The 25,980-nt window shown below is 44.4% G+C and overlaps 2 protein-coding genes across 6 annotated transcripts in view; one reads left to right on the plus strand and one right to left on the minus strand.

Moving 5' to 3' along the window:
- Window positions 1–1,407, minus strand: part of FAM234A (family with sequence similarity 234 member A) — a 16,584-nt gene extending 15,177 nt beyond the window's left edge. The window contains exons 1-2 of one of the 3 annotated variants that reach the window (XM_040459580.1): window positions 1,058–1,407; window positions 708–819 (exon numbers count right to left, since the gene is read on the minus strand). The gene's annotated coding sequence lies outside the window, so the exon portion shown is untranslated. Of the gene's footprint in view, window positions 1–707; window positions 820–1,053 lie in introns of all 3 variants that reach the window. The other 2 variants (XM_040459579.1, XM_040459582.1) reach the window with 2 other exon arrangements.
- A 211-nt stretch (window positions 1,408–1,618) lies between these two features.
- Window positions 1,619–25,980, plus strand: part of LUC7L (LUC7 like) — a 45,739-nt gene continuing 21,377 nt past the window's right edge. Inside the window, exons 1-4 of one of the 3 annotated variants that reach the window (XM_040459595.1) lie at window positions 1,619–1,804; window positions 10,142–10,367; window positions 12,283–12,377; window positions 18,935–19,033. In XM_040459595.1, the coding sequence (XP_040315529.1) occupies window positions 10,307–10,367; window positions 12,283–12,377; window positions 18,935–19,033 (255 nt within the window). In that variant the 5' untranslated portion in view covers window positions 1,619–1,804; window positions 10,142–10,306. Of the gene's footprint in view, window positions 1,805–10,141; window positions 10,368–11,231; window positions 11,303–12,282; window positions 12,378–18,934; window positions 19,034–25,980 lie in introns of those variants that run through there. The other 2 variants (XM_040459594.1, XM_040459596.1) reach the window with 2 other exon arrangements.

Here is a 25,980-nt window from a genome sequence, read left to right on the forward strand (position 1 = left end):
CGAGATCGTGACCTGGCTGAAGTCGGACGCTTAACCGACTGCGCCACCCAGGCGCCCCCAACCGCACAGATTTTTAAAGTGATTCAGCACAGTTCACGGTGCCTCCTAAGTGTAAGTTAAGGGTGAACACCTCTCTGCATTTCGGACAAGTAACTATTACACAAAATAATTTTTATAGTTTGTCCGGAAAATAGCACAGAGCAGCCTTTTTCCCGAACTCTAAGGCGGATTTTATTTCCTTTGACTGCCACACCAGGCAGGACAAGCGTTCTAATCAGTGCAAAAAAGGACCAAAGAACGGGTAAAACACACAAACATCCACTCGATAGTCGGGGCATTTGCATTTCATCCTTCTCTGCTCTGTATTTTGTCTTTAGCATGCTCTACATTTCGCTTATTATCTGTATCCTTCCGTAGAAATGGAGCTCATTGAGGGCAGGAATTCTGTTTTGTCGAGGGCTACGCCCTCAGCACCTAGAACAATGCCGGGCACCCAACAGGCACTCAGTATTTGTTAATAGAAGCTGCTCTAACTGCACGGTCCCCGTGAGATCCTTCCAATGAAGGAAGTGGGGCAATCCGGTGGTGGCGTCGAAAAGACACTGCCAGCCACTGCGTGGAGGTGAGCGCATAACACAAGCTCCTTAGCTGAAATCACACGGTTTCTAACAGCACCCGAAAGTAATTGCAATGACCTATTCTGATACCCGATCAGTGTGCTCAAGGTCAGACTGTCACCGCCAGTCGGTTCACAGGGCAGCAAGGAACTCTTTCACAGCCGCAGTGCCCTTTTCCGTTTCAAACTGTGCTTTGCTTCTTCTGTTCAGTAAGACAGACGGGGTCTGGGTGAGTGATCTCCCCCATACAAGGGCAGATGTCAGCTGAGCTTTGGGTTACTTTGCCGGTCTAACAGGCAGGTCCTGATGAGAGGACCTAGGGGATTTCTGACTCTGGTGAGAGAATTCTCACGCCCATTCTGTTTTCGTATTTTTAATTATATTCAGGCAACCGATGCAGCACCCTCAGTAACGCAAACAGTAAAGGCTGGCTTACTTACTGTGCCGCCAACGTGGGACGGGCAGTTTCTTACTGGGAGCAAATCTTGTCTTTGGGAAAACTGGGGCTTGAGCTGACGGCCACTGAAGCCCGGGCTGCGGGAGTCGGACCTGCTGACCCGCTGGGGGGGAGGACTGGAGGGCTGGCTGGCTCCGGCGGCAGCCTTTCCACCCACACCGCTGCACGAACACGCGTGGGCCCGATGCTGAGAGAGGCGGGCCACAGCGTGGGCAGGGTCCCTCTGGGCTGCAGTCTCTCGGGGCCCGATCGCCGAGGCGGAGAGGTGAGATCGCGAGCGAAGAGGCGGGGCCCCGCGCGAGCCCCACCGCGCGCACGCGCGAGGAGGACGAGGCCGCGCTCACTCACCTGCTGGCGCACGCCTCAGTCCCGCCCCCGGACGTCACTTCCGGCCGGCCGGAGCGGAGGCGGAAGCGTGCCGACCGGCTTCCGACCCTGCCGCGGGCCGCTGTGGAGGAGCAACGGGTCATGGCCGCGGCCCAGCCGAGTCGAGTGGGCCTGCGGCCGCGCGTGGAGCCGGCTCGCGTGGGGGTCGGGCGCCGCGGCCGCGCGGGCCTCGTGGGTCCCTGGCTTTGAGGTGGGACCTCCCGTGGCTTTATTCTGCCTCGTCGGGTTTGGGTATCCGTGCACACGTTCTGCTGGCCACGACGTTTCCCCTGCAGCGCCTGCTCTTGCCGTTGCTGCACTTTTTGTGCGGCTTCCTCTGTGGTGTCGTTGCGCTGGGTTTAGGGTAAGAAGCCTCCGGCCTTGATGCGCGTGGTGAATGTCGCCGTTGGCGTCTTGGTGTTTATGGTGCCTTTGGTGGCCACAAGTTTCTATTTTTTTAATATAGAAAAATGTGTCAATCTTTTATGATTAGTGCTTTTTGTGCCTTGTTTAAGGAGCCCTTCCCTACCCCCAATAAGTCTCCCCCGTTTTTTCTAATGGTTTTAAAGTATTCATTTTAACATTTAAGTTTTATTTTTTTTATTTTTTTTATTTTTTTCAACGTTTATTTATTTTTGGGACAGAGAGAGACAGAGCATGAACGGGGGAGGGGCAGAGAGAGAGGGAGACACAGAATCGGAAACAGGCTCCAGGCTCTGAGCCATCAGCCCAGAGCCCGACGCGGGGCTCGAACTCACGGACCGTGAGATCGTGACCTGGCTGAAGTCGGACGCTTAACCGACTGCGCCACCCAGGCGCCCCAACATTTAAGTTTTAAACTCGATTTAGAATAGATTTAGTGTGGTGTAAGGAGGTAATTTCATTTTCTTCATCATTTGGATAACTTGGAGTTCTAGTGACATTTATTGAGTTAGTCTCTCTTTTCCCCAGCAATGTGCAGAGGCACCGGCCATATTTTTTAAAAATCTGGATATGCACGAGTGTCTTTATTAATTAATTTCATCCTAATGCTCACAGGAGGTGTTCTGGGTCAGATAAGATTTCTTACTATTTACCCCCTTGTAATAATAAGCATGTTGAGTCCCTCACACCTCCTCCTTCCAAGCCTTACCCCCCAGGGAAATACAAGGATAACCAATGGAATTTTTTCTTACAGGAGTGGCCCTGCAACATAGGTGAGGGACGAGGAAAAGTAACTTTTCTGCTTTTATTAAGGGGAAGAGGTAGATGCCCTCCTCCCCTCTAGAAAGGGGTCTCCTCCCTCCTCCAGTGCTTGTAAATCCATGTAAATGAGTTTCTCCAGGGGCCAGAGAGCCCTACTGTCTCTTGTCCAGACTTTTAGGACCTGGAGCTGTCTCCAAGTTCCTGGTTCTCATTCCTTGAAATGTAAATAACTGGAAAGAGAACACTCTGTTCCCCCCAGTACCTGGGCACCTAATCCAAGGTTTAGCCACTTGGCTCTCTCAGAGAGATACAGGAAGTTATACTTCTGGAGCAGAGTAATTAACTGGACAAGTAAATGCTTGCAGATCGAATTCTCAATTCTCATGTAGGTGAAGGGTCTAAGGAGACCAGGGCTTTTTACAGGAGCACTGGGAACTCGAGGGAGATTCCCCATAGCTTCTTTCTGGGACCTTTACTCTGTTAGTGTTCTCTCCATCTTTGTGCTAAAGAGAATCTCAGTTATACAATTTCAATTACAGTGTCCTTATAATAACTCGTGATATTTAGTTGGACAGATACCTCCACCTTTTTCTTACGTTAATGAGCTTTAGCCATTCTTGAGGAAAATTTTACAATCAGGCAAGTTTAACAAAATAACCCCACAGGGTTTTGTTTTGTTTTTTTAATGTTTATTTATTTTTGAGACAGAGAGTGCGAGCAGAGGAAGCACAGAGAGAGGGGAACAGAGGATCCAAAGCAGGCTCCATGCTGTCAGCACAGAGCCCAGTGTAGGGCTCACACTCACGAACCTCAAGATCATGACCTGAGCCGAAGTCGGATCCTCAACCGACCGAGCCACCCCGAGCACCCCTAGATACTGTATTTTTAAGCAAGAGCACAGACTGACCATCCACTTAATTTAAGCTCTCTGTGATGCCTTCCCGTAAGACATTTTATTTCCAGCATACAAGTCTTTTGAATCTTTTGTTAGATTTACTCGTAGGCATTTTGTGGTTCTCAGTACTATTGAAAATGGTGTCTTGAGGGGCACTTGGCTGACTCAGTCACAAGTAGAGCATGGGACTCTGGATTTCAGGGTTTTGAGTTCAAGCCTCATGTTGGGTGTAGTGATTACTTAAAATCTTAAAAAAAAAAAGAAGAAAATGGTGTCTTTAAAAAAATAATGTTTTTCATCGTAGTTGCCACATGGAAATAGTGTATACCTTTCTGTAGAGGATGCTTTTAGTCAACAGGCTTGAGCAGTGGAAACTTGATCAAGGTGAAAGGGCCCACTGCGACCACCACCAAGTTGATTGCAAACAGACCATGCAAACAGTCTTGTTAATAATGCAACCCACCTTGAAATTGCCTTAGGCCCTAACTGACCAATAACAACCAGGCACAGTTCCTAAGATTACCCAAAAAGGGAAAATGCCACACATTCCCATACTCTCACTCCACCTGTGGCCTCCACCACCTCCCTTGAAGACAGTCTCTCCTCTGCTGCCCACCTGTTGCTCCCTTGTGGTGTATTCAATAAATTCAATAAACTTCTATCTCTTTTGTTCTGCTTTGGGTGAATTTTTTATTTTTTTGAGACATAGAAAGGGCGTGTGCGAGGGGCAGAGGGAGAAGGAGAGAGAGAATCTCAAGCAGGCTCCAGGCCCAGTGTGGCGCCTGACTCGGGGCTCCATCTCATGATCATGATACCATGACCCGAGCTGAGATCGAGAGTCAGACCCTTAACCTACAGAGTCACGCAGGGGCCCCTTGGGTGAATTATTTCACTGCCTGTGCTACCGGCCCCTACCTTATTGGGATGCCCCACTTGTGGTGGCCCCGTCTGATCAGGAGACCCCACGTTGGGTCCATACATTGGTTTGTGTATTTATTTACTTAAGTGTTTATTTAAATGTTTAAATGTTTCTTTTTGAGAGAGAGAGAGAGTGTGTACACATAAGTGGAGGAGGGGCAAAGGGAGAGGGAGACACAGAACCTGAAGCAGGTTCCAGGCTCTGAGCTGTCCGTGCAGAGCCCCACACAGTGCTGGAACTCACGAATTGTGAGGTCATTGCCTGAGCCAAAGTCGGACCTTCACCAACTGCGCCACCCAGGCGCCCCTCCATACATTGTTTTTTTAACCAGCAACCATGTTAAATTCATTTTTAACGTCTTTTGGTGGATTCTTTTGAGTTCTCTATCAACATAACCATCGTCTGAAAAAAGACGATTTTGTTTTTTCCTCCTCAATTCTTGTGTCTCTAATTTCTTTTTCTTGCTCTCCCGAGCTGACTGTGAAATAGAAGCAATTGTGGGCATCGTTGTTTCTAGTTTTAAAGGGAATACTTTTTTAAGTTTATTAATTTTGAGAGAGAGGATCCGAAGCACGCTCTTAAGTACCAGCTCAGAGCCTGGCCCGGGCCTTGATCACATGAACCGTGAGATGATGACCTGACCAAAATCAAAAGTACAACGCTTAACTGACTGAGCCACCCAGGCGCTCCAAGCTAATTTTTTATGCACCAGCTTTAAGATCATCATAAATCTTACTTTAATTGATTATTTTATTTGAGAGAGAAAGCATATGCATGCTCACAGGAGTAGGGGCAGAAGGAGAGAAAGAGAATCTTAAGCAGGCTCTGAGCCAAGCCTTGACTGAAGGCTCAATCCCATGACCCTGGGATCATGACCTGAACTGAAATCAAAAGTCGGACACTCAACCGACTGAGCCATCCGGGCACCACAATAAATCTTACTTTAAATTTCTTCCTCAAAGAATACATCAGGCCCACATAGTTTTACTGGTGAATTGTACCAAACTTTTAAAGAAACAGATCATTCCAATGTTATACAAACATCCAAAAAATAGGGAAAGATTAAATTTGAGGTCAATTTAACCTTGATACCAAAAACTAGAAGAGATTAGTAAAATACAGTGACATTATAATCCAATTATAAACACAGAGGCAAACATCCCAAACAGTATCAGCAAATGGAATCTAGCAATATGCACAAAGTAAACAAGCCATGAGCAAATTGTTTTATTCCAGGAATATAAAGACCATTTATCATTAGAAAGTTCATGGCATTTACTACATTAAAAGCTTAAAGGAAAAAAAGAAAACCATCTCAAGATATGCTGAAAAATCAGTCAATAAAATTCAATGCACATTGATGTAAAAAGTTTTAGGAGATTATGAATAGAAGGAAACAGGCACCTGGGTGGATCAGCCAGTTAAGCGTCCGACTTCGGCTCAGGTCATGATCTCCTGGCTCACAAGTTCAAGCCCTGTGTGGGGCTCTGTGCTGACAGCTCAGAGCCTGGAGCCTGATTCGGATTCTGTGTCTCCCTCTCTATCCCTCCCGACTCACATTCTGTCTCTTTCTCAAAAAAAAAAAAAAAAAAAAAAAAAAAAGAATAGGAGGTAACATTGCTAGCTTGTTAAAATAACTACCAAAAAATCCTACAGGAGCAAAAATAGGCAGGAATTGAAAGTATTCCCTTTAGAGGTGCCTGAGTGGCTCAGTTGGTTAATCATCTGACTCATGATATCTGATATTGCAGAGCCTTCTGGAGACTCTCTCTCTCTGCCCTACCCCCACTCATACGTGTGGGCGCGCGTGCTCTCTCTCTTTTCCTTTCAAAATAAATAAATAAACAAAAAAAAAAAAAAAAAAAGAAAGCTTAGGGATGCCTGAGTGGTTCACTTGGTTGAAAGTCCAACTTCTGCTCAGGTCATGATCTCGAGGTTTGTGCATTTTTTATTTTATAAGTGGGCTCTACGCCCAGCACAGAGCCCAACATAGGGCTTGAACTTATGATCAAGGCTTGAGCTGAGATCAACAGTCAGACAGTTAACTGTACTATCCAGGTGCCCCTCTACTTCTTATTTTTATTTACCTATTTTTATTTATTTGTTTATTTATTTATTTATTTACATTTATCCGAGCCCAATGTGGGGCTTGAGGGGCTTGAACTCGGGACCCTGAGATCAAGAGTCACATGCTGTACTCACTGAGCCAGCCAGACACCCTATACTGTGTTGCCTTTTTCTTTTTTTTAACTTTATTTATTTATTTTGTGAGAGACAGACCTCGAGAGGGGGAAGGGCAGAAAGAGAGGGAGAATCCCAAGCAGACTCTCAGCACAGAGCCCTACATGGGGCTTGAAATTGCAAAACCGTGAGATCATGATGTGAGCCAAAACCAAGAGCTGGACACACAACCAAGTGAGCCACTCAGGTGCCCCACCATACTGCTTCTTAAATAAACTTTATATTTTGGAAAAATTTGACAGAAAACTTGCAAAGACAATAAAAGAGTTCCTATATACCTTTCAGTCAGTTTCCGCTAAGATTAACAGCTTCCGTAACTATGGTACATTTGTCAAAACTAAGAAATTAATATTAGTACTTCATGATTAACTAAATCACAGACTTTATTAAGTTTCACCAATTTTGCCACTACTGTCCCCCCCCCCCGTTTTTTTGGGGGTTATTTATTTTTCGCAGAGACAGGCAGGGTATGAGCAGGGAGGGAGCAGATAGAGAGGGAGGCACAGAATCTGAAGCAGGCTCCAGGCTCCGAGCTGTCAGCACAGAGCCTAACATGGGCTTGAACCCACAAACCACAAGGTCATGACCTGAGCCGAAGTTGAACACTTAGCCAACTGAGCCGCCTAGGCACCCCACTACTGTCCCTTCTCTGTTCAAGGATCTAATCCAGGCTGCCAATTTGCATTTAGCCTTATTATTGTTATTATTATCATTATTATTATTTTAGAGAAGGAGAAAGCAAGTGGTAGAGAGGGGCTGAGGGGGAGAGAGAGGGAGAGGGGGAGAGAGAGAATCTCAAGCAGGCTTCATGCTCAGCACTGAGCCCAACAGGGTATTGATTGATTCCAAACCCTGGGATCATGACCGAAGCCGAAGTCAACGGTTGGGCACTCAACCAACTGAGCCACGCAGGTGCCCTTATTACCTTTTTTAAGGAAGATTTTTTTGAGATTTTATTCGTAAGTAATCTGTACATCCAACATAGGGATTGAATTTACAACCCTGAGATCAAGACTCCCATACTCTACCAACGGAGCCAGCCAGACACCCCTAGCCATTTCATTTTTAATTTTTTTCTTTCTTCTTTTCGAAAGGGAGACAAGAGATGGTGCCTGCAGGGGTGGGGAGGGGCAGAGAGAGGGAGACAAAGGATGTGAAGCAGGCTCTGTGGTGACAGCAGAGAGTCCAATGCCGGGCACACACTCAGGAACAGTGAGATTATGACCTGGGCTGAAATTGGGCACTTAACTGACTGAGCCACCCAGGCGTCCCTCATTTTTAATTTTTATTTGTCTCACTTTTCAATACCTCTTGCATGCTTCAGGTTGATTAACTTTGTTAATGTTCTTGTTCCATTTTTTCCCATCTACCTGCCTGCAATTTTTATAATCCACTTATATTTTTAAAGTGATTATCCTTGAAATTTTACAAGGAATATTTAACCAAATCTAAATTTAAACAATTTTTTTAAGTTTATTTATTTATTTAGAAAGAGAGAGAGAGAGAGAGAGAGAGAGAGAGAGAGAGAAAGAGAGAGAGACAGTGTGTGCATACATGGGAGCGAGGCAGAGAGAGAGAATCCCAAGCAGAGAGAGAGCCGAACTGGGGGCCTTGATCCCACGAACGCTGAGATCATGACCCGAGTCGAAGCCAAGAGTTGGAGGGGTACCTGGGTGGCTCAGTTGGTTAAGCTTCTGACTTTGGCTCAGGTCATAATCTCCTGGTTCTTGGGTTCAAGCCCCCCCCCCCCCCCATCAGGCTCTGTGTGGAGCCTGCTTCAGATTCTGTGTCTCCTTCTCTCTTTGCCCCTCCCCTGCTTGCGCTCTCTCTTCTCTCCCTCTCAAAAATAAATAAACTAAAACATTTTTTAAATAGTTTATTTATTTTTAAAGATTTAGTTACTTTTATTTTTTTAGAGAAAGAATCTTTTTTTTTTTTTAAGTGTATATATTTTGGGAGAGACAGAGAGAGTGTGAGTGGGGGAGGGACAGAGAAAGAGGGAGAATCTCAAGCAGGCTCCATGCTGCCAGTACAGAGACCAGCACGAGGCTTGAACTCACAAACCGTGAGGTCATGACACGAGCTGAAATCAAGAGATGGAGGCCTAACCACCTGAGCCACCCAGGTGCCCCGAAAGAGAATCGTAAGCAAGCTCCCGCTCAGCCCAGAGCCTGACATGGGACTCGATCCCAGGACCCTTGGATCACGACCCAAGCTGAAATCAAGCGTTGGGACACTTACTGGGCTGAGCCATGCAGGCACCCCAAGGTTTTATTTTTAAGTAATCCCTACACTGATGTGGGGCTCGAATTCATAACTGCAAGTTCAAGAGTTGCATGCTCCACTGACTGAGCCAGCCAGGCGCCCCTATTACTCTTTTGCTAAATCCCACAAACTAATATTATTATTATCATTTTATACAGGCAGTGTTTTTTCAATTTTTACATGTTCACTTTTTTGTTTCCCATCTGCCATACTATAAAGCAGCTTGTGCTAGACTTTTGAGTGACGTGATCTCTGTACAGAGAGAGAGGCCATGTGGAGCATTACAGAGGAACCAGGCATATCAATGAAGCTTTGGACCTTAGCCCAGTTCCATACAAGCAATTTTGTGAATTTGGCCAACACCACCTAGAGTAGCAGAGCCTAGGCCCAGCTAAGCCCTGCCTGAATTCTACAGAATGATGAGAAATAATAAATCATCTCTTTTACACCACTAAGTTTTTTAAGTGGCTTGCTATACAGAAATAAATACCTGATCTGCTTTACCATGAAACATGTTTCTTGATATGAGGCAGTGTTGTGCAGGATCCCATGTCGATGAATCAGGCATTCTGCAAGCTTTTGGATGTGTGTGCCAGTGTAGAGGCACTGTTGTCTGGAAAAACAAACACGTATCTGTGTAAGTTGACAGTTCCATTGGGATGAATCACTGTCCGCCTAGAGTAAAAAGGATCCAATGCAATCAACCTACCTTCATGTGACTGGCTGTTCTACTCAAGGAATAGTACCTCATGGCCAATCTCTGGTGTGGCTGGAGCTAGAATAGAATAGCCTTGGTGGATGGCCGACTGACCTCACAGATGGACTGCCATAAAATTGTAACCACAGAATCTAACATTAATACCAGGCTTGACTTAACTCTCACAAGTCATAGGACAGGCACCGTTAGAATCCCCATTTCACAGTAGAGAAAAACTGGAGTCTGGGAGTAAAAGGGTTTCATCGCCAGCAAGAAAACACATAAGATTTATTTTTTCGTTTTGTATTGTCCATATTCACATTATTTTATTGCAGTGTAGTCCCAGTAGAACATATAGGTCTTGGGCCCTAGAATAAAATCAGGGTGGGGACTTTTTTGGCTTCCCCTTTTGGGCAACTTGTTCGGACCCCTCCCACCTGTCTCTTACAGGGCGGAGTTTCCTTCCCTATCCCGCCTTAGAAACTACATTTCCCAGCAGGCTCAACACCGGCACTGACGCACTTCCTCCCGGCGTCCCCCGCGGCGGGAAGGAGCTAAGTGGGCTCGAGGCCGACGCGACCAGCGTTCGTCGCCGCTGCCGCCGCCGCTGCCCGTTCGCTGAGAGGAGTCGTCGCGGCCATCCCTGCCGCCCTCGCCGGCCATCATGTCCGCCCAGGCGCAGATGCGGGCCCTGCTGGACCAGCTCATGGGCACGGCCCGGGACGGTGAGTCCGGGCGACAGGCCTGGCGAGGGGCTGGGCAGGAGTGAGGCGAGGCCGCCGGGCGGCCTGAGGCGGGGGCCGCGACCGTCTGCGCCTGCGCCGGGCACCCTTCCCTCCCCCGCGCGCCGACCGCCGGCGCCGGGCCTTTGTCTGAGCCGGTTCGCCTGGGAGGCGGCCACGGCCGGGCCCTCCCTTGCTGGCGATGGGTCCCCTCCCCATTTGCCGTTGCGACTTTCTCCCTGGCCGGCGCCGCGCGACTCCTTCCCGCTCCCGCGGCCCCGCGCCGCGAACCGGGGAGTCGGCGGAGGGCTGGCGCCAGCGTGGGCTCCAGGTCGCTGACAGCCGGGTGGTGGAGCTCCTCCGAGGCTCCTCGGGGAAGAAGCTACATACACCCGAGCGAGCCGGATGGGCCTTGAAACCCCCGCCGTTCCTCTTCTGTACCAAGGGGAGCTGTGAATTGAGCTTTTCTAACGTGGGTTCCTGCCGAGTGCTTTTCCAGCCCCCTTTCCCCCTAGTCACACAGGAGAGCCTCTGTTTAGCCAGCGCTTGGCAGTCGTTAGGTAGGTCTTGCAATGATTGTCGTAGGGAGGAGTGAAAGATCATGATGGTTGTCTTCAGGAGAAAGCGGTGGCACCTCGCAAAGGTGTATACCTGCTGTGGTTTGTGTTTTCTTTTCTACTGAAGTAATGAAGTTGTAAGTTCACATGGACACATTCGCAGGGCTGTGCAGATTCTTTGCACTTTATCTCATAGGTGAATAAGTGCTCTTTTAGCTTTCTTTGTATATTGAGTTGCTTTTGAATTGCTTCCCATATTTTTATTTCATACAAACTGAACAATTGTGGCCCCTCTATTTTATTTATAAAGGTTCAGTGTATCTTTGCCTGCCTACATCAATCTGCAAGGGAGTTGCAGAAAAGCCTCATGTTCATCGAGCCGTGAGTCACAACCAATTTCTAAGCTGTTATAACAAAAAAGTGTTTGCTTTTTTTCACAAATAACTTTAAAAGTGTAGTTTAGAAAGAAAACATTTTCAATAAAAAGACACAACATTAATCCTGGATGCTTGCAAATCCTAAAATATATTCCTCCTTTAGTATTACACAGCTCTGTGGATACACAGATTAGCTTTAAAATTTGTCACATTCCACTTTGCCTTTACTTTTATGTATCATTCCCCTGACTTCCTTACTGCAGGTTGGGCAAGAAAACTTTTCCTTTAAAACTTTTCAACAGCGGGCATAAAATTCTGCAGCTGAGGTCTTGAAGAATGCAGATGGGTACAGTATGTGTTGGAACTCACAGTGTGTATTGACTAACCTAGTTCTTTTTTTTTTTTTTTTTTTTTTCCGGTATTGTCTCGTTAAAAGTGACTCCCAGGTGCCAACTCTCTTTTTTAAGGGTGGGGGTGACGGGGCATAGGAAGACTAGGTCTAGGTTATTTATCAGTCAGTGGTAGAGTTTGAAAGCTTTCTCCTTCATGTGACTTTGGGCAAAATACTGCCTATGCATTTGTCCATAGCAAAACGATAAGACTAATATGTAGCTTCTGTTGGTGGAGAAACTACCAGCTATAAGTCATATGTGGTGATTCATGGCCCTCTGAGTAGCATGGGTTTTGGTATCATTCCCCACATGTATGTGCGGGGTTAATGGCCTTTTGGTGCTCAGTCTCTTACTTCAGATTCCTTGACTTCTTTGGCACAATGGTGGAGTCAGATCTCATTAAGTGTGATTCTTCATGATACATTCAGCATCAAAAAACATCTGTATTCCGCTCCAGTTGTAAATTATCTCTAGATCAGCTTTTCATTGTATTTGGTAGTCTGCCAATCATCCAGGTGAATTGTTGTACCAGATATGCTTTTGTGTTTAACGTGATAATATTGTCTTATTTAAAACCACAAATGAATTTCAGGAGACGAAACCAGACAGAGGGTCAAGTTTACAGATGACCGTGTCTGCAAGAGTCACCTTCTGGACTGCTGCCCCCATGATATCCTGGCTGGGACGGTAGGTGTATTTGGGTTTGGGAGAATATCATCAAACACTCAGATGAGGGCTGTGCAGGCAGTGAAGGGCTTACAGCTTGAATTCTCTTTTCCTTTACCAGGCAGAAATCATCTATTGTCCTTCAAATGATAGACTCGTGGCATTAGTTTGGTGACATTTGATGTTATGAGACATATGTTATTGCTATAAAGTTCATTTTGTAAGTTAGCAGATTTTCATAGAATCATTTATATGGAGATATTCGTAACTAAGTACTGTGACTAGTGTCATTTGGCCAAACCTGAAAGTATGCTTCAGGTCAGCCTATGCTTTGAAAATTCTGGGTTGGTTTGTTTTCACATCAGACATCTGGTAAATTTTTGGTACAACAAGGTACATTTCTTCCCCAAGTTTTTAGGTGTGTGTGTGTGTGTGTGTGTGTGTGTGTGTGTGTGTGTGTGTGTGTGTGGTTTTTTTGTTTGTTTGTTTGTTTGTTTGTTTGTTTGTTTGTTTGTTTTTGAGAGATAGCAAGTGGGGGAGGGGCAGAGAGAGAGAGGGAGAGAGACAGAATCCCAAGCAGGCTCTGTGATGTTAGCAAAGAGCCCAACGTGGGTCTTGAACTCACAAACCACTGAGATCATGACCTGAGCTGAAATCAAGAGCAGGATACTTAACCCCCTGAGCCACCCAGGTACCCCCCAAATTTTTAGATTTTTAAAAAATCAGTTGGGTTTAACACTGAGGTTTTAGCGTTTTGTTTGAATATGAGTTTTAGGCTTGTGTAATGCTACCCTCTCAAGAAATCAGCACATGCTCCAGTGAATATAAACCCTAAAGTTTTATGTTCACTTGAGAAACCCAAACAAATAAATGTTAGTGTTACGGAATGTATGTTTCTTCAGAGTCAGATAGGATCGAAAAAGACTAAAGAGTGGAGAATTACCTGTCGTGATTCAGCTACTTACAGAAAAGGAGTCCGATAAAGATGACCACCATTTTTATTTTTTATTTATTTTATTTTATTACTATTATTTTTTTCCAATTTTTTTTTAATGTTTGTTTATTTTTGAGAGAGAGAGACAGAGACAGAGTGTGAGCATGGGAGGGGCGGGGAGAGAGGGAGACACAGAATCGGAAGCAGGCTCCAGGCTCCCGAGCTGTCAGTGCGGAGCCCGACGCGGGGCTTGAACTCACAGACTGTGAGGTCATGACCTGGGCTGAAGTCAGATGCTTAACCGACTGAGCCACCCAGGCGCCCCGACGACCACCATTTTTAGATTGCATAGCTACTTTATGGAATATAAAAACTGTACTCATTTTATATTATTTTTTCATTTTAAGGGTCAAATGTGCATCCACTAGGGAACATTTTCTTCATGATTACTTTTGTTATTACACTTGTGGGGGGAGCAGCCTGTGGAAAACCACTCATGTATTAAATTCTCAAGCTCACTCTTCAGAGAACAGAGAAGAAATGAATGTCAAACCCTGTGCTTTTGTTATCTGAGGTTTTACCTGTAGTTTGACCGGGGTAGAGATACTTTTTTCTGCTAATTGTTTTGGGTACCGTCGGTGTAGATTAATGGTTTCCAGTAGTTAAAAGTCGTTCAGCTGAAGGAAAATCCTGTTGGGCGGGGGGCATCACAACCTGGAGTTGTTGACTGATCTTAGTGGGAGAGGCCAGAAGGAGCAGAGGGGGATGGATGTGCATGAGTAACGCATTTCAGTACTTCGAGCAGGGAGGTCAGATCCCTGGGTAGCATTGTTCCTGAATGCCAGTGAGAAAAGTAGTGAGAATGAGTGCGTTTCTTACAAGTGCTTATTGTGGTAGGTACAGATCAACTCACCAGGTTGTTATTGGACACCAGCTGTGTGCCAGGCACTGGGGAAATGGTACCAGTAAGACAGAGTCTTTATTCCAGTGGAGGAAGAGGACAGACATTAAATGGATAATGGACGGTTTTAGGTAGAGTGATAAGAAAGGCTTCTCAGGACATTGAATGGTGAGAAGGAACACCTGCACAGTTGGGGGTTATAATGCTCTGGGTGGAAGTTGGAACTGAAGGACAGTGGGAATGGTGCTGGTGTGTCTGAGGTGGGAGTGAGGGGGAGAGGCAGGCAGAGACTGTCGAATCAGATGAGTTATGAGAAGGCATGGAATGAGCAGGATCACTCCTGGGTGGAGTTGGCCAAGGGCGGCTCTGTAAGGGGAGTCTAAGAAGCAGCAGACCGAGGAGGAGGAGAAAACCCAGGAGAATCCATGGTACTGTGAAAATGCAAATAAACAAATGTCAGGGGCTGCTGAGGGACGACTAGGATGAGGGTTGGAAAATCGGATGAAAGTGGTTGTAAAGGTTGGGCCTCACTGGTGTGGACTGTATCGGAGTGGAAAGTGAGGGGTAGAGGTGAATGATGGGTCTTCTGAGGAGTTTGTGTTTTGTGTCAAATTATAACGGAACGAGGGGCGCCTGGGTGGCGCAGTCGGTTAAGCGTCCGACTTCAGCCAGGTCACGATCTCGCGGTCCGTGAGTTCGAGCCCCGCATCGGGCTCTGGGCTGATGGCTCAGAGCCTGGAGCCTGTTTCACATTCTGTGTCTCCCTCTCTCTCTGCCCCTCCCCCGTTCATGCTCTGTCTCTCTCTGTCCCAAAAATAAATAAACGTTGAAAAAAAAATTATAATGGAATGAATGTGATTATTTAAAATATAGTGGCTACAGGTGCCTGGGTGGCTCAGTCAGTTAAGCATCCGACTCTGGTTCAGGTCTTTATCTCACAGTTCCCAAGCCTGCTTGGGATTCTGTCTCTTTGCCCTTTCTCCGCTCATATCCTCTCCCTCTCAAAAATAAAACATGTAAAAAAAAAAATTAGAGTGGCTGAATGAAGGTGGTTATAACCTTCAGTCTTCCATGGGCTGCTCCAGGCCCAAGTTGTTGCTCAGAACCATCTCCTGTCATTAGTAGGCCTGAGGCAAGGTGGAATGGATGTTACAGTTTTGTTAAGGCTATTGGGCCCTTGGGTGGCTCAGTCAGTTAAGTGTCTGCCTCGATCTCAGCTCAGGTCATGATCTCACAGTTCATGAGTTCAAACCCCGCATCAGGCTCGGTGCTGACAGTATGGAGCCTGCTTGGGATTCTCTTTTTCCCTCTCTCCCTCTAGTGTGTGCGTGTGCTTGCTCGTGCTCTCTTTCTCAAAATAAATAAATTTTCCCCTCTCCCTCTGTTCCAATCCCAAGCAGCAAGAGCAATCCCTCCAATTTTTAAGTTTATTTATTTTGAGAGAGGTTGAGACAGTGCAAATGGGGGAGGGGCGGAGAGGGAGAATCCCAAGCAGGCTCCATGCCACCAGCGCAGAGCCCAACGCAGGGCTCGACCCCATGAAACCGTGAGATTATGACCTGAGTGAAAACCAAGAGTTGACGCTTAATTGACTGAGCCACCCAGGCACCTCAAAATAAATAAATAAACTTGAAAAAAACAGCTTAATGGGAAAATACAGTATTGGTTGTTAAGTTTGGGAGAGTAAGATAACTGGATAGAAGGTAGTGTAACTTGCCTCAGTGGAGGAACTTGTTTTCCACATGTTCTGGAAAGAGCCTTTAGTTCCCTGCCCTGTGTGTTTAGTTCCCTGCCCAGTGTGAGACCACTAGGAGGTAGCGAACACAGATATTTGTTCAGTAAAAAACATCTGACAAGCTGGATTTAACAGCCATTTGAAATCTTCTGGAAGGGCCTAATGTGACATTGCAGCTCTGCTTGGTGTTCAGCTGCCAGGGAAATTAGCCAGTACTTTGTTCCCTCCTTGGCCAAGCTGAAAATATATAGACAGGGAGTAACCATGGAACCCAGCCCTGTCCACTGCTTGCATTAGCAGTGGCTGCCTGAGAGTTCTCACCCAAAGGAAGACAGCAGTGAATTGCTTCCTGCGTGGTTCACAAATGTCAAAATTTTCCTGACAATTAAAATTTTTGTTTTCTTAAATTATTTTTTATCTTTTGAGAGAGAGAGAAAGGAAGAGAGAATCCCAAGTAGGCTCTGCACTGTTCATGCAGAGCCCATTGCGGGGTTCAAACTCATGAACCGTGAGATTGTGATCTGAGCGGAAGTCAGAGGCTTAACCAACTGAGCCACCCAGGCATCCCGTGACAATTTAAATTTTTAGAATGGAGGTTGATTTGTACTTAAGATGCTTAGTACTTAATCCTATGACCCAGCAATTGCACTGCTAGGTATTTATCCAAAGGATACAAAAATGCTTATTCGAAGGGGCACATGCACCCCAATGTTTATAGCGGCACTAATGACGATAGCCAAAATATGGAAAGAGCCGAAGTGTCCATCTACTGATGAATGGTTAAGGAAGCTGTGGTATACATACAACGGAATGTCATCGGATGATCAAAAAGAATGAGATCTTGCCATTTGCAACAATGTGGATGGAACCAGAGTGTATTATGCTAAGCGAAATAAGTCAGAGACAAATACTGTATGGTTTCGTTCCTATGTGTAATTGAGGAAAGAAAACAGATGAACATAGGAGAGGGGAAACAAAAATAAGATAAAAACAGAGAGGGGGCGCCTGGGTGGCTCAGTCGGTTGGGTGTTTGACTTCGGCTCTGGTCATGATCTCAGAGCTCGTGGGTTCGAGCCTGGCATCGGGCTCTGTGCTGACAGCTTTGGATTCTGCTTTGGAGCCTGCTTCGGATTCTGTGTCTCCCTCCCTCTCTGTGCCCTTCCCTTGCTCACACTCTGTGTCTCTCTCTCTCTCTCTCTCTCTCTCAAAAATAAATAAACATTAAAAAAATTTTTAAAAAAGATTAAAACAGAGAGGGAGACAAACCATAAGAGACTCTTAAATACAGAGAACAAACTGGGTTGCTGCCTGGGGTGTTGGTTGGGGGGATGGGCGAAATGGCCAATGTGCATTAAGGAGGGCACTTATTGGGATGAGCACTGGGTGTTCTACATAAGTAGAATGAGTAAATTCTATTCCTGAAATTATTACATTACATGTACTGAAGGCTTAGTACTTCAGGTTTTAGTGTTTCCTCTGATGGTAGGTTTTCTTTGAGATACAGAACTTGCATTAGCTTTTAAGTATTCCTGGTGTTTGCCAGTTATTTTGCAGCTATAGTGCTTACCTTTCTCTTGTGGAGACTATATTTTAAAAAATTGTATTGATACGTAAGAGTGAATGAAGCAAAAGTTGTCTGCAGTACAGGGACAGCGATTCTATTTGCAACTTTGGCTTCTAGAACTACTATTGCCCTGCCTCTAGATGCCCCTGTGAACCAACATACGTGAGCTACATATGACTTCACGATAATAACAATTAAGGAGAAAAAAGGTCATCAGCATTTAAATGCAGAAGATGATCAAAATGAAGATCAAATGAAGATAAGCTCTACACCAGGGAGCCCACTGTTGGTTCTCACTGGTGATTCTAAAGGACGTTTCGTTAGTGAGCATGGCACGCACCTTCTGTGAGACTGCGGTTCAAGAGTTAGGTACCGCGAGACTCCCTAATTTGCCTAAGATGTTAAGGACTTTATAATCCACGAAGGTTTTGAGCTCATTTTGGACATAGTTGTAGTTTGAGCTTACAGGAGGTCCTGGACTCCCATCATTCTTTGTTTGCAAGTTATGTATACCTGTGCTTTTGTCCCAAGTGCTTGGATTTCAGAGATGTCTCCTCATTGTGGTATTGGCTTTTGTTAACTTGCCCTGTCTGACTTGATAGCATGATCCTCAGCATACAAACTTTCCTTGTGCTCTCGTGATGGCCAGAGGTGGAGGGTGCCATCACAGAGTCCCACACTCCGAATTTAGTTAAGGAGTGTGCCCTGTTGTTTGTTTTACATATGTGTACAACACATGATAGCATGTCACGTCAGGCTAATGTTACCGGTAACACAAATCATTTGTTTTAGTAAAAGAGCCTTTTGTGGCGCAATCTATGTCCCCAGTTATGTCAAGGGTCATTTACTAGGTTAGGAGAATGTTTGGAGGATTCTTTTGGCTCTGAATTGGCCTATTCTGCTTTATGCCTTCTGGTATACAAAGAGCTACACAAAACTAAGCGTTAGGTTCTGTTAGAATTGCCAAAACCTGATTGCTATCTGCTCTTTCTTTTTCCTTATCTCTGCACCCGAAGCATTGATCATCTTGAGTAGTGAGGATTATAGGAAGGAATGCCTAGAAATTTGTATTGATGGCATCTTGTTTTCTGGCCTTTTCCTTGCCACCTTCCCCTCCCCCATGCTGATATTCACTGAATAGACGTTTCTTCTATGACTGATGCAAAAATAAAACTAGCAAAAGCTAATTAATGTGGTTTTCATTGTTACTCTGTTTCTGGCTTTGAAAGAGATAGAAACCTTCGCACTTAAATGCATACAAGTGTCACATAATCGTGGTGAAAGAAAAGTAAGGCTTCTTGGCTACGTATGGTTTCTTAATTTATTTATTCTAGTTTAGTATTCAAAGAGGTATTGTTTGTTTTGGTGACAGTTGAAACACCAGGTCATGTGCTTTCTACAATGAGTAGATGCTCATGTGTAAATTTTTGTTTCTTTCTTACAGCGCATGGATTTAGGAGAATGTACCAAAATCCACGACTTGGCCCTCCGAGCAGACTATGAGATTGCAAGTAAAGAAAGGGACCTGTTTTTTGAACTAGATGTAAGTTTTTTTTTGTGTTAATTCATCCCTACTGTGAAGAGCCAAATATCAACTAATGAGAATAACGTGAGATTTGTAAGTTATGAAGCAAAATAATCGAAGAGATACTTACTATGCCACCACTCTCCCTTAGAGTTAGAACATGGCCAGTATCATTTGGTCTCTACCTGTATGTCTGCCACCCCGACACTGTTGTGCGTTTCATACGTATCCTTTCCTTTTCAAGGTGTTTTTTATTACGTATTATTATGATTCTTTGAACATTATATTTTTGCCTGTTTTTAAGCTTTAGAAAAATTGTTTCATAATATACATACTTGGTAATCTTATTTTTTCATTCAGTATGTCTCTTTTTACCCATTTTGTTGGATATGGTTTATTTTCATTGCTGCTTGACTATTCCCCAAACTCCATTCATTATTCACAGACAGGTTGATTCTAGGTTTTTTTTTGCTGTTACAAACAGTATCATGAATGTTCTTGAATATCTTTTTGGTGCACACGTATTAGGATTTATCTAGGGTCTATTCCGAGGAAGGAAATTGCTGGCTTGTAGGGGATGCATGTGTTGATCCTTGCAGGATAGTTCTGTAATATCCTTTTTCTGTATGTTGTTTTTATTGTTACTCTGTTGTTGATGAAGCCATGATACCAGTTTATACCCCTTTAGTGTTAAATTTTTGCAATTTAGTGGTAATAAAATGGAACTTCGCAACTTGAAAAAAAAATGTTGCCTCCCAAAGGAGCCCTTTTAGACCTTTATTCCTAATTTGTCTGTCCCTTGCCCCTCCATGAAATTTTGTTACCATAGATACCCTGCATATTAGCTTACGTGCTGTGGTCATTTCCAGGCCACAAACCATTGTGATATCTAAGATTTTTTTTCATCCTTTAAGCCGTTTTCACCCCTTTCTCCATTGAGAATGCAGGATTTAGAGTCACTCTATTTAAGTTTTTTCTTCTCTCTAATCATCCATCGCTAGGATGACTAGAGGTCAGTGAAGGGGTTTGATGTAGGGGCCTCTGAGGGGCTCAGTCGGTTGAGCAGCCAACTCTTGGTTTCGGCTCGGGTCATGATCTCACAGTTTTGTGAGTTTGAGCCCTGCTTTGGGCTTTGCACTGGCGCCTCCCTTTATCTTTGCCGCTGTCCCACTCATACACTGTCTGTCTCTAAATAACTAAAGGGTGGGGTGGCGTTGATGCCATTCAGAATGGTTTCTGAGTGAAGACTGGGAAGGGACAGAACTTGGTGTGAGGGAGTCAGGGAAAAACAAAACCCAAGGAAAGGCATTTCCTCCTCACCAAAGGCCATTTTGAAGGATGTATTATAACTTGAGTAAATTCTATTTAATCCAGTAGCTTTTAAAGTGATGAAAATTAACAATTCTTTTTCGGATTCATTCTTTAGCCACAGCGTGTTCTCAGTGTTGAATCTTGGAATTAACTAAAAATAAAAATGCCTTTAGCAACAGCTCCCCTAACAGAAGAGGCTCAGAAAGGGAATTTTTCTGTATTGTGAGTTTCATTCTTCAGTAAACTGCAAATGCTTATGTGAAGAGGCCATTATCTTGGGATGTCAGGTTTCAGAAACTGGTATGTACACCAGTGTCTGTTTGAAATCTCAGTTTCAGCAATGTTTTCTGGATCATAAGTCTCAGCATTTCTGCTAGATCAGAATGTCCATGCATTTTTTTAAATGACCTGATGAATTTACAACTACGAAATAGATTAGTAGAAGAACTGGAAACAGGCTGAAACACGTAGTCATGTAGTGTATTTTGAAGGAGGTGTGTTCCGCCAGTATGGAGACACTGGATTTGTTTTTAACAAACAGTAAACTCTGTACCAACCAGTACATCCCAGGTGGATCCCCCCAAAATGGATTTTGTTTTGTCATCTCGGTGCTATAAAATCTAGAAGCTATAAGAGAAAGATGTGTGCATTTGTGTAAAAACGTAAAAATTTAGTGTATCAAAAATACCCATATGTGGGGTGCCTGGCCTGCTCACTTGGAAGAGCATGTGACTGCTGATCTGAGTCATGAGTTTCAGCCCCACGTTGGTTGTACAGGTTACTAAAAAAAATTGCCTTACATACAATGAGAATAAGCTGGGATAGAATATTTGCAGTGTGGATGACAACAAGCTAGTTCTATGTAAAATTCATCGTAATTGACTAGAATGGTATTAGTGGCTCAATAGAAAATGGGTAAAGAATGGAAAAGGACATTTCCTAGCGGGCATCTAATCCTGTGGTAGGTGCTCTCCCTCATTCAGAACTGAAGAGATGAAGAATTAAGTAATCCTGATAATACACCTCGTGGGTAATTCAACATCTGAAGATGTGAAAGCACATCCCAGGGTGGCCAGTTCTAAGATTATATCTCACTGGTAATACTTCCCATACGTACAAAGATAAATTTGTTCTGGAATATTCCTACAGCATTTGTAACTGTAGAAAACAGGAACCAAGTAGACTTCCTTAATAAGAGACTGGCTAAATCATAGTTGCTCTTTAGGATGGAATGAAGTAGAGCTGTGAAAAGAGAATTGAGTTAGTTCACTGTATCACTGAAGTGAATTTATCTGCAAGGTAGATTAAGTGGATAAGCAAAGTGTGATATGATGCTTCCATAGTGTGGTTTTTTTTTTTTATTTTAAACGCTGTTGTAAATCGCATACAGTATTTAGTTATTTGTGAGCTCTGTGCCTAATATGGGGCGTGAACTCATGACCCTGAGATTAAGAGTTGCATGCTCTACTGACCGAGGCAGCCAGGCACCCCTCCATAGTGTGTATTTTTTTTTTTAACAGGGAAGGGTGGTGTACACTTGTTGACATGTTTAGATGTGCAGAGAGGTGTTTTAGAGATTATGAACACTCTTAACTTGCTTGGAGGGCTAGAGTGGGTCAAGAGACTTTTTTGTGCTATGAGAAAATTGATCACACATAGGAATTTTTCAGTGAAAAAGGAAACTACCCCTCCCGCCAACTCCTTAAAAGTAATTTTTGATTTTACAGGTGGCTCAGATTAAAATGTTTGATAGCCAGGGGATGCCTGGGTGGCTCAGTCGGTTTAGCGTTTGACTCTTGATTTTGGCTCAGGTCATGATCTCATGGTTCGTGGGATCAAGCCCTGCATTGGGCTTTGCGCCAACAGTGCAGAGCCTGCTTGGGATTCTCTCCCCCTCTCTCTACCCCTCCCCCATGCACACATGTGTGATTTCTCTCTCTCTCAAAATAAAAAACTTTAAAAAACTATGCTCTTGGGAACATATCTTAGGGATACGTGCAAATGTATATGCAAAAGATGCTCATTGCAACTTTTTTTTTTTAAGGGAAAAAAAGAGGCTGTAATGCAACTATTAATGGAGAACTAGTTATATAAATTGTCACGAAGTGCCTGGGTGGCTTAAGTCCATACAGTGTGCACCTCTTGGTCTCTGGGTTGTTAGTTCAAGCCCCACATTGGATATGTGTGTGTGTGTGTGTGTGTGTATTTATTTAATCTATTCATGTATTTATTTTGTGAGAGAGCGAGAGAGAGGATCCCAAGGGGCTCTGTGCTCTCAGCACAGAGCCTGCCTGACATGGGGCTCGAACCCACAAACTGCGCAATCATGACCTAAGCCGAAACCAAGAGTTGGACGCTTAACTGAGCCACCCAGGCGCCCCACAAAAATAAAATCTTCTTAAAAAAGAAAAAAATATATTGTTCTGTCACACGGTGGACTGTTGTTCTGTGAAGCTAAGAAGACACCTCTAGGTGTTAGGGAGAAGAGGGAGATTTTACCTTAAAAAGTTTCTTTATTGGTTTTAAGATCGTGATGCCCATGCCCCACCTTTTGAGTTTTTAATTTATACATATCAACACTGGGTGTACACGGATTACTCTAAGTAAAGTAATTAAAAGTGGCCTAACTTTACGATACCAAGCTAAAATAACTTTTTTTTTTTTTTAATTTTTTTTTTTTTTTCAACGTTTATTTATTTTTGGGACAGAGAGAGACAGAGCATGAACGGGGGAGGGGCAGAGAGAGAGGGAGACACAGAATCGGAAACAGGCTCCAGGCTCTGAGCCATCAGCCCAGAGCCCGACGCGGGGCTCGAACTCACGGACCGTGAGATCGTGACCTGGCTGAAGTCGGACGGCTAACCGACTGCGCCACCCAGGCGCCCCTAAAATAACTTTTTTAAAAATGTTTTTTTCCTTTTGAGGAGCGGGAAGGGCAGAGAGAGGGAGACAGGATCCAAAGTGGGCTCTGCATTTCCAGCAGAGAGCCCGACGTAGGGCTTGAATTCATGAAACTGAAAACTGTGAGGTCATGATCTAAGCCAAAGTCTGATGCTTAACTGACTAAGCCACCCAGGTGCCTGTAAAATGACTTTTTTTTTTTTTTTAGCATTTATTCATTTTTGAGAGACAGAGCGTGAGCAAGAGAGGGGCAGAGAGAAAGGGAGAGACACGGAATCCGAAGCAGGCTCCAGGCTCTGAGCTGTCAGCACACAGCCCAATGCGGGGCTCAAACCCACGAGCTGTGAGATCATGACCTGAGCCGAAGTCGGATGCTCAATTTATCCACAGAGGCGCCTCGCCCCTAAAATAACTTCTCATCTCCTTAGTTTTACAGTATAAACTTTTTAGGGAAGATAAAAGCTTTTCTCAAAATACAGATTTGTTAAGTTAATTTGATGAAAACCAATTTTTAAATCTCTTTGGTAGGTAATACATGTTTACTGTGGGAGATTCTAGAAGTCTAAAAGGCTCTGGTGAAAAGTCTCCCCTTTCTGTGACCAGCCATCCAGTAGCTCTCTCCGGAGGTCACTTTGATCTTTTAAAGATAGTTGATTCAAGATGAACAGATAGGTTTATCAGAAAGGCTAATTGTGGTACTTCTTGTCAGAATTGCAATTTTGAGAAGCAGAACCCCTCAGAAGCTTTGTGGCCAAATATGGCCAATTATGCTAATTCTTGCTGTCCCTGTTCTGCTGCTGCCCTCTGAAGACCTGATGGTGGTGCTGGCCTCCGAGCCTGCCGTTCGGCCCCTGCACTATCCGAGCCGGAGGCCTGGGACCAATGGCTCCCAGGTGCCCATCTTGAGGTTGGTTTCTGGAAAGGCTGCAGTGTGGTGTGGTCATCACTGTTAGGAGATGAATACGGGTTTCATTGTCATAGGTTGTAAACCACCTCTAATCCATGATTTGTTCTGATTTTTCTTTTTTTTTTTTTTTTTTTTTCTTTTCTTTTTGAGAGAGAGAGAATGTGTGTGTGTGAGAGTGGGAAACAGGACAGAGGGAGAGAGAATTTTAAGCGCAGAGCCTGATGTGCAGGTCGATCTCACAGTCCTGGGATCATGACCTGAGCCAAAATCAAGAGTCACATGCTCAACCAACTCAGCCACCCAGGCACCCTTTATTCTGCTTTTTCTTAGTAACTTATATTTTTGTGTACCTCATCCAGTGTTTTGGTAGAATCTCCATGTTGGCAATAATTAGATAGGCCAACCATTTACCCAAATCTCTGGAAGTGTCTGAAGCCCACTGTTATTTGCCAGAATTAATGGTGCTGGCAGAGGGGTCAGACTCCCTGCAGTAGGCCTGTTGGGGGACAACTGACCACAAACTCAGAACATGTGTTTTGTTTTAATGTTGAAAACTTTATCAAATATATTAAAGATAACAGGTGTTTGAGTTCTATTTTAAACGATTTTTGTTATGTAAGGAGTGTGTGTGTGTGTGTGTGTGTGTGTGTGTGTGTGTCTCCCTCTCTTTTTGCCCCTCCCCTGCTCACGCTGTCTCGCTCTCAAAAATAAAGACACCTTAAAAATAATTAAACTAAAGCGCTTAGAGATTTGAGTCACCTCTAAGCAATTTGTAGCAAGTTGTTCTACAAGAACATTGCGTGTGTATGAGAAGATGGAAGGTGTTCATTGCATCATTTTGAATTAGTGGAAAAATGGAGATACCCAAACATGGATGTTTTTGGTGGGGCTAAAGTAGTTGTGTCACAATAAAGTGAAATACTGCACAGTTGTAGATCATAGAAGATACATGATGTGAAGAAGAAAATGGAAACTTACCAAATTGTCCTGTTTGGTGGGAATGAAAATTGTGTTCTTGTATATGCATCTTAATGCAATTTTTAAAAGTATATCCCAGTTTTGGGGGCGCCTGGGTGGCTCGGTTGAGCGTCTGACTTCGGCTCAGGTCATGATCTCACAGTCCGTGGGTTCGAGCCTGGTATAGGGCCCTGTGCAGACAGCTCGGAGCCTGGAGCCTGCTTCTGATTCTGTCTCCTTCTCTCTCTGCCCCTCCCCCACTCATGCTCTGTCTCACTCTCAAAAATGAATGAAGTTTAAAAAAAATTTTTTTTAAATAAAAGTATATACCAGTTTTTAAGAAAAAAAATTTTTTTTAATGTTTATTTTTCAGAGAGAGACAGAGTGTGAGTGGGGGAGAGGCAGAGAGAGAGGGAGACACAGAATCCAAAGCAGGCTCCAGGCTCTGAGCTGTCAGTACAGCTCAAACTCACAGTGAGATCATGACCTGAGCCAAAGTCAGATACTTAACCGACTGAGCCACCCAGACACCCCACCAGATTTTCTTTTAATGTTTATTTATTTTGAAAGGGCAAGCATGTTCACGAGTGGAGGAGGGGCAGAGAGGGAGGGAGAATCCCCAAGCAGGCTCTGCTGTCAGCACAGAGCCTGACACAGGGCTCGATCCCATGAACCGTGAGATCATGACCTGAACAGAAATTGAGTCTGATGCTTAACCAACTGAACCACCCAGGCATCCCAGTATACACCAAATTCTTAAGTGATTATTTCTTGTGGGAGGAGAGAAGAAAAAATTACATTTTCGGTGTCACATATAGTCATTAGGTCCAGTTAGCTAACACAATAATAGGCAGAAATGAAAATTTAGAACTATTTTTAGGGGCGCCTG

The sequence above is a fragment of the Herpailurus yagouaroundi genome, unplaced genomic scaffold (genome assembly GCF_014898765.1).
Source record: "Herpailurus yagouaroundi ecotype Mexico unplaced genomic scaffold, PumYag 222, whole genome shotgun sequence".
In the NCBI taxonomy this organism is placed as follows: Eukaryota; Metazoa; Chordata; class Mammalia; order Carnivora; family Felidae; genus Herpailurus; species Herpailurus yagouaroundi.